We start from the raw sequence: 17,264 nt of genomic DNA on the forward strand, positions 1-17,264 counted from the left end.
TCAGTTGGCTTTTGCTTCTGTGTGTTTTTGGTGGAATGACCCCAAGATGTCAGAAATATGTTGTCCAAACTGGAGACACCATCTGAAGGACTCTCACAGACGTGATGAGTCAATGTTTGCACTGATGGCATCAGACATTACTACTCCAGTTGTCTGCTTCAGTCCTCTGCCTTATATGAAGACATCTGAAAAACAAACTTGTCAAGTATTTCTAGGGATTACTGTTAAAGGGAACGTTCCATCTGATGGGAGCCTGCAGAGAAACCCACTCTGGAAAAGGGTTTATCTATGGAGAGGGATGAACTAGAGTATTTTTAGCAGAAAAAAATAGAAAGCTATAGCTCTGCTGGTACAACTCAGTGTGTGTTCCTTCTATTATGTAATCAATGTTAATTTATTTTGTAACAATTACTCTATCTTGGAAGGCTAAGAAGTTAGCTTACTTCACAGTGCTCATCTCCTAAATTTTGATTCTTCTGGTCTCATTCCTTGACACGGTTGATTACAGAAGCACTGAATAGAAAGAATAGCAACTTGAAGTTCAAATGAGTAGGGAGAGGTAGAACCATACAGAACTTTGAAGACAATGAAATTAAGCCTAAATTTGTAATAGCAAAGGATGCTAACCCAGATGAATGACAAGATCAAAGCAACGAGTGACAAAGATGATATTACAGTCTGCATTTGTACAGACTTTGAAGACCGAATATATGAATATTTGCAAGTATTTGCATTTGATCAATCCTGTGTTTCTGTTTCATTCTGTTCCTGACCAATCCTGTTCAGCCATACACAAATCTGAAGGTTATACACTCTCCGTTGGCATAAGTATGTGTTTGCTTAACAGTATTAGGTATTTGAACTATTTTGCTCTCGTCTCCTGTATGTACCTCCTGATAATGTTGACAGAGACACAGTTAAAGACATGGGCATTTTGGGAGAAGCTAAGAACAAGTAGTAAAAGAACAGTGAAGATACTTTTCTTTACAAGGTTTGGGAAGCTAGAAAAAATATTGAAAGCTATGTAATATATTTGAAGATGCAAAGGTGGAAAGTGAGGTGGCCCTGAATGCAGTAATAAGCCTTAATAGCCCTGATCAGCCTCACCTGGGGCCTTCACCCACACTCTGTGCCCAGTCCTCCCAGGAGCCCCATTTCAGCTCACCTTGGGGCCTTCAGTCTCTGCTGGAGCTATGCTGTAGCAACACCGGTCCCCATGTGTCTGGTCACAGACCCTGTTGACCCAGGGTCCAACCTGTGGGTTGACTTCTGAGCTTGATTTTGGACCTCTCGTATCACTGTGCACCTGCTTGGTGATCACCAAACTTGATCCTAATCCTGATCTGTAGATTGCCTTCCTGGCTTTGTCTCAGACCTGCCTCATCACTGTGAACTTGCCTGATGATCTGGAGCCTTGGTTGACTCTGGCCATGGTCTCCCAGCCCGCCCTGCTTACCTTGCTGGGGCTGGTGGATCAGACCCCTGGCCCCTCTCCTGCTGGGAGGTGTCACTGCACTCAGCTCCCCATCCCTTAGGAGCAGCTGACCCTTTCTGTTCTCTGACAGAAAGTCCAAGTTTGAAGAGGCCTGCTTCTCACATATACTGTACAGTGATAAATATTTCTAACAGTAGAGTTAAAAGCCACAATGGTTTTAAGTCTTTGTAGTTTGTTAAACACAATAGATTTCTGATAAAATGCTGATGATCAGAAGACAAGACAGGATTTGGCTTGCAGACATCAAAATGCATCAAACACAGCCATGTATAAGGTACATGTTCTTCCTTGTCCATACAAATCACACGTGTGGGTAGAAGGAGACTATGTTGATCACAGAATCAAAAGCTTTTCTTCCAGCAGAAGAGACAGCATTGCATAGAGAGTTAAATTTTTTATGAGTTTACAAGCTTCTGCCTGCCTAGGCTATATAGTCTATCTTATCCATCTTATTATAGCAAAGTGTGATATTATGAAATAGATGTTCTTCAACAATGCAGCTATTTGTCCTTGGGTTTGAGCTAGCAGTAACCATCTCTGTACAGTGCTATCTGTTGCTCTTCGCTCCCCTCCTGACATTCAGATCCTAAAGGTCTCCCACTGTTTTCCTTGGATACTTCAGACCTTTTTCTCACTTCTATTTCAACAATTTCTGATTAAAGATTGCTTCTCTCTCATCTTTTAAATACTTTTTTTCAAAGATCTGTACGTCTTTTCTTTCTCAAGTCCCAACTATGGTTTAATATCAAGGCCAGGAGTGGCCATATAGAATTTCCTCAGCTGTCATAAAAAATGTTCTTTTTTTAACAGTTGGAAACAAAGAGGACTGTGGTTTTTATTACCACCAAACTTCAGAGTTATCAAGTGAATAAGGCAAGGTGTCCTTGGCACAAAATCGATCATTATCATTGCTTGCACAAATCATTAGTACCAAAAAAAAAAAAAAAAAAAAGGCAGGCAGTCATATTACACATGACAATATCTGATAGGGAGCAGGCACAGTTGTGATTAGCGCATCTCAGTGCCAAATGGATGATCAGGGATCAGTTCCAGTGCCAGCAAGCCCCAGCAGCAATAAGGAGGAAAGATGATGAGCCTCTACTGAAGATGGAGCATTTTGTATGCAGCAACTGTTGCAGCTGGTTTAGATTGACCTTAGATTCTGAGGAGTTCTCTGTTGTTCCCTGGAGGCAGGGAAAGATGGGGTATGGGGTGGACATGATCTTTTAAGGACACTACTTACTATGTCCTCACCCTACCTCGCAAAAAAAGAAAAAAAATAAAAGGGGGCACACCTGAGTTTTTGAATAATCACTAGAAGGTTTATTCAGAACACTATATTTATCACTGAAATTGCTCTTCAGTAACAAATGAAACCTTTACAACATCTATGGATGTAGATATAATAAACATTATGAAATAGAATAAAATTTAGAATAATGCAATCAATAAATCCTGTCACATAGATAAGCACAATTTTTTTCTTTTGAAGCTTTTGAGAAAAAATCAGCAGTGAAAAGGTGAAGAGTATCAGTCAAAATCCAGGTTAGAAGGTAAAGCTACCTAAAGACAAGTGAGCACTGGCAAAAGGAGAAGATGTTGCTCTGTATTTAGGAAGAAAGAGTAACAAATGGAAAAAAAAAAAACCCTTTCAAGCTTGGCATATTCTCCCTCAGCCTACAGAGATGATGTGATTTTTATCGAGTGGTTCTCCTGACCAAGGACTGGCTCTGGAATTTCACTGTAGCAGAGAAGTAGCTTTGATAAAAACAGAGAATTGGAATAATTGTCTATCTGTCTTCTAACAAAGCATATCTTACTTTTGCTAATTAGCTGCACTTAACTAAGAAAATGTGACTGTCATGTGAAGAAAATTACTTTTTCATCATATTTAAACAGCAGTGTCATTGAAAGACTCATGATGTTTTGTCTGAGCTTTAGAACAAGATGGAGTGGGCTAGTGAAAAACCATTCTTGTCTGTCTACTTTACAGCACAAAAAATAGCTTTGAGCTGTGAGTGTTGTTATCTGCTACTGATCCAAAAGATCAGGTGACAGCCCTGTAGCCCACATTCTTGGCCACTTAATCAGCATTGTCAGGGGTCAGAAAAGAGGCAGGATGTTTGGGCCTTCCTCCAGTATTTGAATATGAGTCTTCGCTTTTCTATTTGTGCTGTAACATGAGAAAGAGAGTGTTCCTGCTTCGTATCATTATAGGAAGGGTGACTTCATGCTACGGATTATGCAGGAGAGCCTTGATATCTTATGGAATTTGAGATCTGTTTACTTGTTCTTGTGCCAGTAATATAGAATGAATAGCACTGTGAATAACATTAGTGCCTTAAAGGAAAGGTAGACAGCTAAATAGATAAACACAATATATATGTTATTCTTAGGCATATATGTACGCCAGTCCTAAGAACTTTTCCTTGACATTGGTCAAGTACTTCTGTTTCCACACTATGCTAAGTATTTAGATCTCATTCTCTTATCTGCTTGGAATTTTCAAAAATTGTTTGTCAGAAGAAGCTCAGAGACCTGGAATATTGGAAATGGATCTAGAGAGAATGATTAGCAGGGAGAGGGCAGCTGAGCCAGGCAAGTTTGTGTAATAAACAGTGGAATTATTCATAATTTTTCATCAGGTTGTTTAATTTCCCTCCCCTCCCCCCACCCCCCATGGGATGTATACAAATTTCCTATTTAAAAATAAAACAAAAACTTTGCAATGAAGACTGGTTGTATGCATTTCCTATTGATGTACATTAAAATCTAGAAAATAGTTGTGACAACTACCAGATTACTTTTTCTCCTTATTCCATGTCTCACTACTCAACTGTCTCATTCTTTGACTCCTTTCAGCAGGAATAATTGTATTTGTGCTCTTCTATGTTCCTAAGCTGAAGTGTGTGTATGTAGGGAACCGTAATCAGGTATTTCATTGAGGTGATCCAGTTCAAGAAGAGATGCAAAGAATCTGTCAGTAAGAAACAATCAGCAAAGTAATTTATTTTTTTCAGATGCTTCCAATCCCCTTTCCAGCCACAGCTTAGCCTTTAATAAACTCTCTTGAAGGCATTCTTGGAATCAAACCACTAGTGAACTTGTGGGTTTTGTCTAGTGTTTTCTTGATGCTCTAGTTCTTTTTTGTAGTGTTTCTGGACTGTTTTCATACATGCGCCAGTACTAAAACTCAGCGAAACACAGCTAAATCCCTGATCAGCCATGCATGGCCTGTGTTTTCTATTGTTCTTGTTGGTTTAGCTATTCCCCAGAGCTTAACCGTTTCTTAGATTTACTGTAATTAAAGCAGAATAGTCATGTCTTTGGAGGTCAAGCACTTTAGCCTTAGTCCTACTATAAGAAGTGGAACCAAACACTTACATGCTCTTCTGTAATTCACAGAACTCGGTGACTTTCTATCTCATCTGCACTAACACTAGATAGCTGTGGATACAGGCACCGAGTTTTCGTTTCTGTGTAACAAAGTCAGGGTTGAGAGTTAACAGTTACATGTCTGAACATGATACTTTACCACACTGTGTTAGACCTCATATTAGCTGACCAGAGATATAATTTTATGTGTCTGTACATTGCGAACCTAGAGGTAAGTCATCATTAGCATAAGCGCTGGTTTAACTGTTCATTTCTGGATTTTTAGTGACAGTTCTACTAAAAGACACATTTTAAAGTTAAGTTTACTGTAAGTTAAATAACTTATGAGATTTCTTGAGGGTTTTTTAACAGTTTTGTAGTTACAAAGGTAACACTTTCAAGAGTAGCTATAGTTTCCAATTTTCAGAAGCTATAACTGTAGCTTTTAGAGAATATAAAATTTGCATAAATTATGCATCCAGGAAAAAATTGTAAAATAAAAAAATTAGAATTTTTTCATTGCAACATACCCCAAGATTATCAAAGCTTTGTGGAATTAAGGCTACTCTTTTAGGGGGAAGTCTAGGAAGTTCCAGGCAAATAATAAACGCAGAGAATGCTCACAATTCAAAAGAAAAAGTCTGACGTCAGGAAACACAACAATTAATGCTATTCTGCCCCCTTGCGTTAACTTTCGAGGTAGCTGCCTTACCCCCACATCAAAAAGTTCATGCCCCCTCGTGAAGTTTGCATCACATAACAAATGCATTAGTGAAAACATAATATAGCAGTGTCCTGACAACAGAATGGTTGGACGATCACTGGAAATGATACAGCTGTGTGCCTAAGTTTGAAGAAGATGTATTATGTATAAAAATAATACAAAATATGCACAAATCATTAATAGGTGTTGTGACTCCCTCTACCATGTGGGGGATGGGTAGAGTTAGGACTTCAGTTGAGACGAGATTGCAGCTGGCTCATTACATACTGGAGTAGCATAAAAACCAAAGGCTCTGTGCTGGAGAAAACTGTGCTCTTATATTTGTGTTTGCCAGCTCAAACCCTTAATTGCATTATCTAGATTCTTGGGTTTACTGTTTTATTTGTAACCCTCAGGGAATAAACAGGGATTAAATTTGACAGCGCTTGCACTTGAAATAAAAAGAAAGCTTTCCTTGAAAGCAATAGCCAACGAAAATATTTGCACCTCTACAAGTCCAATTTAGAAAGAACTGGTTTAAAACCAACAAACACATCTTTGCAGTGTCTTGGACACCAGCAGCAAAAGCCCCAAAATGAAAAAGATTGTCAAGCAGCTGTACCTCACACACGATGTAGAAGATAAATGCCAGAAGTCACAGACTGGGAATAATGAAAGGTAACTGCCATTTTAACGTGATTTTACATCCATCAGTCACTATCTAACCCTGCCAATTCATGACGTCATTCTTCACTCATCGGGGTAAAAGCTGACTCTGCTTTCAGCCAGGGGGCCGGACTAAAGACCTCCAGGGATCCCTTCCCACCGCCCGCCCTTCCCAGCCGCCCCGAAAGGCTGCGGAGGGGCGAAGGGCGGCTGTAACCGAGGGCTGAGCCAGGCGCTGAAGTTTCAGTAGCAGCACACGAACGAGAAGCAATTTATTTACAACACAGTGCCGCTCGTCGCCAGCCCGGAGAAACCCATTTACATCTTAATTTCCTTTTAGTATCAGCCTTTCGCTGTGAGGGCAGGGCTCTTACGCTTGCGGGTTTCGCGGAAGACACAGTAGTGGCCTCTAACTAGTTCTTCCGACAGACTCCAGATTGCCTGTAAAAACAAAACAAAACGATTATGAAAAGCCAGCGCTTTCCCCCTCTCTCCGATTTATCCTTCCCTGTCCCGGTGCCCCGGAGCAGCGCCAGAGAGGCGGGGCGGGGGCGCGGGGAGAGGGAGGCGGCTGCCCCAGGGCCCGGCCGCTCGGGACGGCGGCGGCCGTTCCCTCAGGGCCCCGTCGCGGCGGGACAGGTAGCCACGGCAGCTTCAACTTCAGCGCCTGAGGCTCTCGCCGCCACCAGCCCGCGGCAAAGTTACCGAGACGCTTAGTTAACATTTTTTTTTTTTTTCCTTCTTTTTCTCCTTTTGGTTCCTCCTTCTCTCCCCCGCTGTCCGGGAACTTTCGACATTGTCCTGCCAGGCACGCAGCCACCTCCTCTGCAAACAAAGCCGCTCTCGGGACAGCGAAGGAAGGGGGCGGCGGGAAGGAGACTCGAGCGCTTCGCCTCCGCAGGCGACAGCCGTAACGAAACCCTGTCAGCGGCGCCCCGCCGCTGCGAGCCCGCGCCGCCTCGCCCTCTAGCGGGGGAGAGCGGCGGCGCCGCCGGCTGGGCGTGACTTTCCGCGCTCCCTTTAGCCTGCCTGCCTGCCGGGGGGGACCGAGAGTCAGTCAGGGAGCTGAGCTAAGCTGGGACTAACGGCGGCGCCGGGCGAGGAGACTCCGGGATTAAGGGTGCCCCCCCCCCCCCCCCCGGGCACCGGGGGAGGCGAGAGGCGCGGAAGGCGTGGGGCGTCCGCGCGGGGAGGCGGCGCGGCCCCTGGGGTGAGGGCAGCGGTGCGGACAGAGGAAGGAAGGCGGGCAGCCCCCCGGCCACTTCGCACCCCTCTTTCCCAGCCCTTAAAAGCGAAGAGAGGGCGAGGAAGAGAAAACAGCCCGCGGGGCACCAAGTGGGGGAGTCGGGCTCCCCCCTCCCCGCCTGCCCCACTGACTGGAGGGGGGCTAGAGGGGCGCCTCCTACTTTGGCAAACACTTTGGCACTTTGCTGGATCCGGAGCAGGAAGGGGTGGAAATATGGGGAAAGTTGGAACTTGCCTGGTTACTTTGGCCGGACTTTTGCTGGCGGCGGGAGCGCAGACGTTCACAGGTAAGGAGCCGCCTCGCCTGGCCCGGGGCCGGGTAGCCCTCCCGCGGGCGGGGGCGGCGGAGGGCAAGGGGGGAAGCTGCGATTTCGGAGTCACTTGAGGTTTGGTTTTTTGTTTTTCTTTTTTTTTTTTTTTCTTTTCTTTCCTGCCCGTTCCCCTGGCAGGGCTGACACTTCGGAGCCGATGCGTACATGGGGGGGGGGGGAAGTGTCCGAGGCAGGCGGAGAGGGAGGTGCCGGGATGCCGTTAGGTTTGCGCCCTGGTGCCCTGACGGCAAAGGCGCCGAGGGGAAGGGAAGAGGCTGCGGGGCTCGGGCAGCCCGAGGGCAAGGCTGGAGGGACGGGCTGGACTCGGGCTCGCTCCGGGGTTTCTCGTCGCCGACTTCCCGAAAGTTTCCCGACGCGGGAGGCAGAGGGGCGAAATGAGCCGCCGCCGGGCCCCCGCCGCTCTGACCGGCGACGGAGCTGGCGACGGGGGAAGGAAAACTTGCGGTGCTCCCCGGAGGGGCTGGCGGGTGCCCCGCCGCCCTGCCTGCCTCGCCCCGCCGGTTCCTCCTCGTTCGCCCCCCGAGCTCCCCGCGTTCCGCGCTGCCCGTAGGTGCGACTGTGAAACGCCGGTAGAGCCGGAGGTAAAGCCCTGGCCCCTCGTTTTCTGCAGCCCCCCAAATCGTCACCTCGGAGGGCAGGGCAGAAGCTGCCCGCGTCTGCGGGGTGTCAGGATTCACATCCAGCGGAGAGCCCGGCAAAGTGCTCCATCCACAGAGGGTTTCTGTTCCCTGAAGTCCAAGACCTGCATGTGGTTATCTTGGTCTCGAATCCTCCGCCTGCACCCCTGTCCTATTTACATGTTGAAGAAACCCATAGTTTTAGACAGAAATTTGGATTGTGAAATAGTTCTGTGTGCTTCACTGCAAAGAGAAACTTCAGATTTTTTTGTTTGTTTTGTTCCTAACATGAAGTGAGTGCAGCTGAAAAGCACGTTAAATTGAAGACATCTGGTCTTCAGTTCATGCGAAGTGTGCTTTGATCTGGTGGGAAGCAATACTTCTGACTTTCCTTGTTGCTCAGGGTGCAGGATAGTTTATATTTTGTACATTACATGTTGCTTCTATGCAGCACTGTAGCTAAACCAAGTTTTACAGGTAGGAATTGGAGATCTGGTTTTAAACTTTTTTAAAACTTAAAATTTTCTGAGTTTTATATTAGGTTCCAGGGACCTTTTGTATACGCAGCTGCATTTCCCCTAATTTCTCTCCAGCATTTTTACTGCAGATGAGACAGAAGGTCCCTGAGCAGAAAAACGTTTTATACCGAGGTGATATATAACAATGATGAAATCTTTTCCAAATACTCACGTTAAGATGAAGCTGTGTTCTGCAGTGAATTATGGAATTGAACTCATGTATATTAGCCCTATAACTCATTAATATTGGAAGTCTAGTGTCCAGACTTAAGTGAGAGCTCTTGCTTTTTTAAGATAAATCCATAACTCATTGCTGACCTGTGTGAACTGTCTTCTTGTTAAGCTAGGGCAACTCTTCTACTCTTGGATATTTAAATGAGTTGTCATGTGATATTCTGATACTATATTATGGTCAGCATTTAAGTGCCGTTCACGTTGCTGAAGAACAATTCCACATTAGTGTTAGATTTGTATCTGCTGTGTTCATTTCCGTTGCTGCGCATGCTGGAAGGAACTGTGATATAGACCACAAACAATTCAGAGATGACCTGCGCATACAGTTATTCAAAGGTGCAATTCCAGCCCTTCCCAAGTACTGAATAACAGAGGCTGCAATTGCAAAGGATGTCAGGGGATGCAGAATCTGCCCTACCTTCTCCCTGTGTGTGCACATGTTTGTGAAAAACTGAATGTAAAGATTATTTGTGAAGATGCACGTACTGTTTTTTTTTTTCTTTAAATATTGATTCTTGGTACTCACTTAGACCAAAATTGATGAAATTTCCATTTTTGTAGTTTACCATTTGAAGTGCGTGCCTGGGAGTCATTTTTGCTTGGGGGAAGAAATTGCTGTTGCTTTTGTTAAAAGCTTGATGCATCAGTGTCATGGAAATTAAATTACAAAAAAAATCTGTCCTTGAGTTGGGTAGTTGTCTTTTGTAATAGCTGTCCCTTGTTGCAGATGGGAGTTATATGACTAACCTATAAAAAGTTTAAAAACAAATAAAAAAGAAACAAAACCAACTCCACACATGTTCTAAGCAAAGAATAGCAGTGGGTGAGCTAAGTAATCTTTGGCATTTATAGTTCCATTTTTATTTTTACCCTTTTCTAAAATAACTGATTTGTTTTACAGAGATTGGTTCTAACATTACCGTCAGCTATTGTTTTATTTGAGTTTCTTGTTTAGAAAATAATCTTACTGAAAGATCAGATCTTGGCTTTTTAAGGCCTGGAAGCTTTCAAGTAATCTTTTGAAAGCAGCTTAACAGTTAATAACAATGAGATCTCTGAGTCCTTAACTAAAGAATTTAAAATTATGGATTCATCAGTTCAAGAAGCAAATGGTTTCAAGAATTTGAATTCAAGAGATGTTACTAAAACCATTGTCTTAAATGGACAATGCTGCTTATCTTAAGGATTTTTTTTTAAGTTGCTGGGGTCTTTCTGCAAGGGCAGTTCTTGTTTTGGTGGGAGTTTTTTGTTGGGTTTTTTTGTTTTGTTTCTGTGAAACTGTAGCACACCTAATTTGGCTGGGTTTTGTTTATAATTTTAACATAAATGTTATTAAGAGGGCCCATACGAAGACTGAATGCTAACATTACAGAAGTACTTGAAACATAGCGTTCCTGTCATGAAATCCCACCTGACTCCACCATGTTCCTTCTTCTGTCTCCCTGGTAGATTATTCAGGCTAAGGAAAGCAATCCACTCCTGTAAAGGATTTAGGTCAAACAGAGATGTGGAAAGTTAGAAGGGACATTGTAAGCCTAAATATTAGGCCTTATGTAAAATGAAGGGTCTGGATGAGATGAGTTCTGTCAAATACCAAAATGGGGAATTGAAATTGAAGGCGAGGATATGTGTAATAGAACTCAGAATCTGTTTTTATGAAGGCATCATGTTCAGATAGATATAAATTTGCACACAGCCTGGATTCTGAAATTGGTGTTTCTTGCTTATAATCTGAATCTGACTGAGGGAGGGCTGTTATTAGGCTGTTATATTCTCTTTTGCTATGGAAAGTGACAAGGTTGTATATTAACACACTCTTTCTATGGTAGTGGTTTAAAAAAAAAATTAGTTTTTCTCTGAGAAGGGATGAGTGCTGTTGCAGTGAGAGAGAGATATGGGCAGACTGACTACAAGTGCTTGTAGGTGGCCATTGCTAATGAACTTTGCGTCAGGACTAGTGGCAATTATGAGGAGAAGAACAGGACGAAAAGTGCTGTACAAAAATTGAAAATTACTTGTCCTAGTGACTATTAAAGATTTTTACATAGAGAATAGTAATCCTCAAGATATTTCATGGATTAGAAATACAAAAACTTGCATTCTGAATAGATGTTGTGCCTCATTATTTCATTTTTGGGTGTAGGCACTCCAAAACCAAGAATCACATTTTCCAAAAACAGATGTAAGGAAGAAGTTTGACATGCTGAAGTTGAAACTTACTGTGACGATGATGTGTGATGACTACAGAGAGGGAAGATGAAAAGAAAGAATATAGGTTAAGTCTTCATAGGTCCTATCTGAGATGAAATGAAGCTCCTGGTAATCGGAGCAATGTATGGAAAACAAAAAGTTTCTGGTGTAATTAACTGTGTTTAAAGAGATTTCTCAGAGCAGTCAGGATCTCTGTTTGGAAGTCTTTAATAGCTATCCTGATCACTTTACCAGCAAAGAGCTCTAATTGTGGTTATATTTCATTTTAACAAATTCTGCTGCTTATTCCACCTGCTTTCCTTCCTCTCCACCCATCCATCAAGTTTGTATTCCCGCACTTCCTAAGGCAAGTAACATATGCTAGTGAAAATGCAGCTTTATTAGTGGCTGACACAGTCGTCAGCTCATCAACAAAACTATTCCAGTTAAAGTTCATAGCGTGGATTTGGCATTGCTAAACAGTGAGAGCTGGGGGGAGAAGATTCACAAACCAAACTTCTTGCTATCAGGTGAATAGGTGGCTGACTTGGTTTGGTTTTTACACATTTTATTTATATTATTTAGTATTTATATTTAAAATAGTTCAGCAAATTAGTGGAAGCATGTTGAAGAATCAGATTCTAAATCTGTCTTTTTTGTTTTTTTTAACATTTTGACAGATGAAATAAATTTTGTGTACCCTGTAAACTGGGATGTACTTTAGAATGCTTCAGGTTAAAATGAGAGTTGGGGCTTTGGAAGTGACACTTTTTTTTTTTTGAGGAAAAAAAAAAGGAAACTGTGTGGTCGGTATGTGGGTTTTTTTAAAAAAATTATTTTATTTAACTGTTCTAGTCTTGTCCTAGTGTCAAAAGTTAGTGATGAAACCTCATCAGAAATTAAAAATACGTCCTTGTAATATTTTGTAGGATTTAAAAACACTGGGGAAAAAAATCCTGTGATGTTTATTTGGTCTCCTGATTTAGCAGTTGTCAGAATCCATGGAAAAAAAACAAATCACAGTGTCTTGAAACAATATAACAGCATATAATTTAAGAAAAAAATAATATATTTAGTGCTCACAGAAGTTCCTAGATTGACAGCTAGAGAGACCAAATCCTCAGGCAAATCACAAAACATGTTACGATAGATCGGGTAAGCTTCTGAACTCTATCTCACTAACATCATTTGTGTCTGACCTGAAAAAATGTGGAGAGGGTTTATTTTTCATGTGGGCTCGCCCATAGACTGAGATGGCCAGTGAGTGTGTCAAACAGCCTCATTGCCAGTGGCCAGGTCAGCTTTACACCTCGCCACTCAGACAGTGGGATCACTTTGCATCATGAGATTCAGCTAGGGGAAGATAATAGGTGTAGACTTGATAGACCAATCCAGTGATGCCATGGGGTCAGGATCTGCGAACTGATCTGGTATTTCGCATGTTGCACCTTTTACGCTAAAGGAAATGCCATTTGAGAGGGAGATTTCTTGTGCTTTAAAGCTCGTTAGTATCACTATCAAACACTTACTTGAGGTAGCTACATCACTAGGTTTTAAAGATGTTTCCCCAGAAAATGGCATGCATTTATGAAACTTTCAGCTCACATCTACAAATCTTGTGTAAAAAAAGTAGCTCTGAAAATTTTCCCAGGAGTAAATTGTTTATTAATGTGTGAATGCAGCCGAATTATCTGCTTAAAGTTGAGAGAGTCCTCTTCTTTTCATTTGATTTTGCTGATAACTTCCAGATCTGTATTTATGATTTAATGTGTAATGTTATCAATGTATTAAAAGGATTTCAAGAAACAAAATCCAATGTGAAGCATATGGTCATACATTTAGAAAAAAGAAAAAAAAAAGAAATCTAGCAATAAATTTTACTGTGTCACTTTATTCACTCCACTGTATTCACGTTCTTCCTTCTGATTTTTGTAGTGTCTTCCTGAGTTTTGCCTGCTGTGATCTGCTGCTGATCACTAGGTGTAGCTGCATCTCTAAATCCACTTTTCTAAGCATAGAAAGAGGAAGGGCTGTAAACTGGGCTTTATGAGAATGTGGGTGTATTTGGAGTTGAGGAGGTGTGAAAATATATGATGGATTTTTGTGACCTAGAGAATTTTAATCCATTGGTGGCTTGTTCGCACCAGTTTGATTATAATACAAATGAACTTTTGATAACTTGTAAAAAGGCTGATTTCAGTATCAGTGTTAGTATTCAACAGAAGGATGATTGAATGCTCTAATATAATAAAAATACAGAATAAAATGCATGAACTTACAAAGAAATTGACAGTACTTTCCTCATGGTTTAAATGTGAGGGTTATTGCTATAGAGATCCGATAAGGCTATATCTTGACCATCTTGATTGATCCTTGTCTTGAAGAAAAACTTAAGTGTTGTGCGAGTATATGTCTTCTCATAACTTATTAAGAAGCTTTCTGTTCCATTCAAAATAATTATTGTCAGAAATGATGTTGCTGTCAGTGGAATTCTGTACTGATTTTGGAATAATGCGTTGTGATGGTTTTTTAAGCCTTGTGACTTCCATTAATGTTACGGGGAGACAGAGAGGGTAAGTCCCCATACACGCTTTAAAAATGAAGGAAAGACGTTTTTGTGCCCACATTTCTGAGAATAGTAACGGTAGAAATAAAGGTGTATTTATGTCTCTAACACACACTCATGCTCTGTAGCTGCAGGGAATAGGAAAGAAGTGTCTCGGCCAGAAGCATCTGACTCCGCAGTGACCCTTTGCCACGTTGGGAGCAATGGTAGGAAACAAAGTAATGACCACATTTGTTCAGACAAAACCACAGCAGTATTAGCAGGAGGGAGTTCTGAAAACAGGTTAGAATTAGGGTGTTTGGGGAAAAAGGTGGGAAGGCAGGCATAACGTTTTCTAGAAGTGTAAGAGATAAACCTTAGTGGAAGAGAAGATGTTCTAGGAAAAAAGCTGAAGTCCTACAGGCAGCTAAAGTACATCTGGAAAACATAAATGGATTTATAATTATTCACCTTTTCTTATTTTCGTCATCTTAGTTTTGAACATGTTTGTCTTTAATAATATATTCAGGCCTTGAATATGTCTTCTGACAGCTTTACATAGCAATAGTTGATTATCTTTATACATATGATTAAGTGTAATGATGTTAATGAGTTTTTAATTTTTTTTCTGTTTGAATGATGTAAACCCAACATTTTGCTTCTGAGTATGTTTGGTTTCCCCCTGCTTCCCCCCCACCCCCTGTGTAGTCTGCCCTGATTTAGAGACCAGTAAGTTTTGATTACACTAGGGTGTTTTGAGGGGTAGATTGGCTCCTCCCCCTGCGTTTTTTTGGTAATCTTCTTCAATGTTAAGCTGTTATAATTTTTTTTTTTTTTTTTACAACCCTGTTTTGTTAATCACAAGAAATGTGGGTTTTGCTTTGGAATAACTAACAGCTAATTACCTCTTTCATCACTTCAGCTCTTCATCTTCTGGGAGAATGAAGTAGAGCATCACATGCCTGTATTATAGCAGGGGTTTTGTTTTGGGGTGGGGTTTTTTTTTAATGGTTTTGGGGTTTTATGTTTACAGCACAGTTATTCTGGGGAAGTTTTCAGAAAGATCATGCTTTATTATCTTGAATCCTATCACCTATTTTATCCTTAACTCTAAAATCAAGTATTGCTTAGGCTCTTTATTTTTGAAAGTAATAGACTGGATAGAATACTTTTGTCTGCAGCCCTTTGCTTTAATTCTGTAGTGCATAAAGGTAGGCTGATGAGATGAAAGAACTGTTTAGTTGTGCTGATGAGATCCTAATATAAGATTGAGGAGGATATTACAAGAGTTTCTGTGTTCTTTTAGGTGGATGGATAGTGGATCAGTAATGTCTAGAGGTTTTCATAATGAAGTTATGCTTACAGGTAAATGAATAGAGGGCCTTTTCACATTTGTTTTTGTGGTATAGACTAGACTAAGTAAGTCTTACTGACTAAGTAATTTCAATCTAAGATGTGCACTTTTCTACTTGTATATATGCTTGTCATCTATACATTAGTTTGTATGTTTGTGTCTTAAAATTTGATGAATTATTACCCTTTAGCAGATTTTTGCACTTTTCATGGTGTACTTGTAGCAGAGGTCATTGCAGGGGGGTGTATTCCCCCCCCCCCCCCCCCCCCCTTGTCATCTCACTTAAAGGTCAAACAATTCCTTATTTTGGGAGCTGATGCTTAGTAATTCTACTATGGCCAATACAGTCATTTATGACCAAAGAATGGTCATCTACATACACATCTTAAAGTTTTGGTTACCAAGTCTACGTAGTTTCTCAGAGTATGTAGAGAAAGAGGATCTCCAGTTTTGAAAAAAGAATATTACCCAGTTATATCTCAAGCAGAGGCTGAGATTTCCTAAAGGGACTCACATTGTCCTCTACCTGCGTAGAAACTCCTGTTTGCCTAGCTTCTGCTATTTTCATGTTTGTGGGTTTTTACTGTTTTAACAAACAGTTCACCTAACAGTTGAAAACACATGAAAGTCAATTCCCATCTCAATGAACTGTGTTAGGCCCCAGATCAGACGTAACTGTAGTTTGGTATAGTTGCTCTCTCTTCTTATGTGATTTGTGTATTTATTTCATTTGAAAAGAAAAATTTCATTATTGCCTATTCCCTCTTCCATTCTTCTAGTAAATAAAATCACTGTGAGCAGTCCAGTGTTTCCTAACAACTCTACAGCCTGGTCAGAGTGTGCTTACAGGCTTGGTAGAAATTTGTGAGGAAATACATTTATTTCAAGGTTTGATGCTGTTTGTGTATCTGCATAGGGCTATACATAATATATTGCAATTACTGTCATGTTTCTATCAACCGGTATAATTCAGGAACAACAGTGTTCTGATGATGACAATTTTTGGAAGTTATTACTATTTTGGTAGTCTTAGATCTCCTTTACTTAACTGTTTTAAGATGTGTCATATAATCTCAACCAGGAAATGATTTTTTCTCTCAGTGGAACTTTCTGAGCCTGGAGATTTTTCTGGTTCCACATTGGGATGACATAGCCTAACATGAATCATACCACTGGAGCACAGCATGAAAAAGATATATATTTTAACTCCTGTTGTAATAGTCAGTTGCTTAGTGATCAGAACTCCTACGTAGGTGTGCGAGACCTGGGTTTAAGTCTGCTCTGGCGTTTGACTGTGACGTGGGTGAGGATCTTCATAGCCAGGCTTTTCTGTTCTTTTTGTGGGTTTTTGTTTAGTTTTGACTGTAACCGATGTGTTTAAGTTTTTAACCATGGTGATGGGATCAAGATGAGATTATTAGCAATAGTAGGGAATGAGAAAATATTTTAGGAATGAGGACCTGAGAGCTTGGTGGTACCATGGAACTGATAAACTGTGTGGTCGGTATGTACCATGGAACTGATAAACTGCATTATTGGTACATGAGCCAAATAATATTTCATTTTCTGTCAAAATCATGTCCTTTGAGTGAACTTTGTTCATTATAATCTCATTATAATACCAAAACACACCTCCATGCTAAAAACTACCCACCTCCAAGGTACGACCACCCCTCACTGGGCATGCTCTCTGAATTTCTTTAAGTATATAGCTTTAAAGGCAAAGCGAGAAAGTTTTACACCAATCATAATGAAGTAACTATGTAACTATGTGATGTAATTGTGACCATGTGTGTATTGAGAATATAAATATGTGTGTGTTCGTAGGCTAGGTATGCACGTTAGGTGGAACTATCCCCCGTGCATCCAGCGCTGCAATAAAGAATGCCTGCCTTTTAACACTACATTGGTGTTACGAGGTTTATTCCCGGATTTCGGTGACAGTTTCTGGCGACCCAGATGGGACCCTGCTTTTGAACCTCGACGGATC

At 41.3% G+C, this 17,264-nt stretch overlaps 1 protein-coding gene across 9 annotated transcripts in view; it reads left to right on the plus strand.

Annotated features, from left to right (window-relative positions):
- Nucleotides 1-6,973: 6,973 nt before the first annotated feature.
- PTPRM (protein tyrosine phosphatase receptor type M) overlaps nucleotides 6,974-17,264 on the plus strand; it is a 512,931-nt gene continuing 502,640 nt past the window's right edge. For all 9 annotated transcript variants that reach the window (XM_075744400.1, XM_075744401.1, XM_075744406.1 and 6 more), the window contains exon 1: nucleotides 6,974-7,771. In XM_075744400.1, coding sequence (XP_075600515.1) covers nucleotides 7,699-7,771 — 73 coding nt within the window. In that variant the 5' untranslated portion in view covers nucleotides 6,974-7,698. The remainder of the gene's footprint in view (nucleotides 7,772-17,264) is intronic.

This window comes from Balearica regulorum, chromosome 2 (assembly GCF_011004875.1).
Source record: "Balearica regulorum gibbericeps isolate bBalReg1 chromosome 2, bBalReg1.pri, whole genome shotgun sequence".
Classification (NCBI taxonomy): Eukaryota; Metazoa; Chordata; class Aves; order Gruiformes; family Gruidae; genus Balearica; species Balearica regulorum.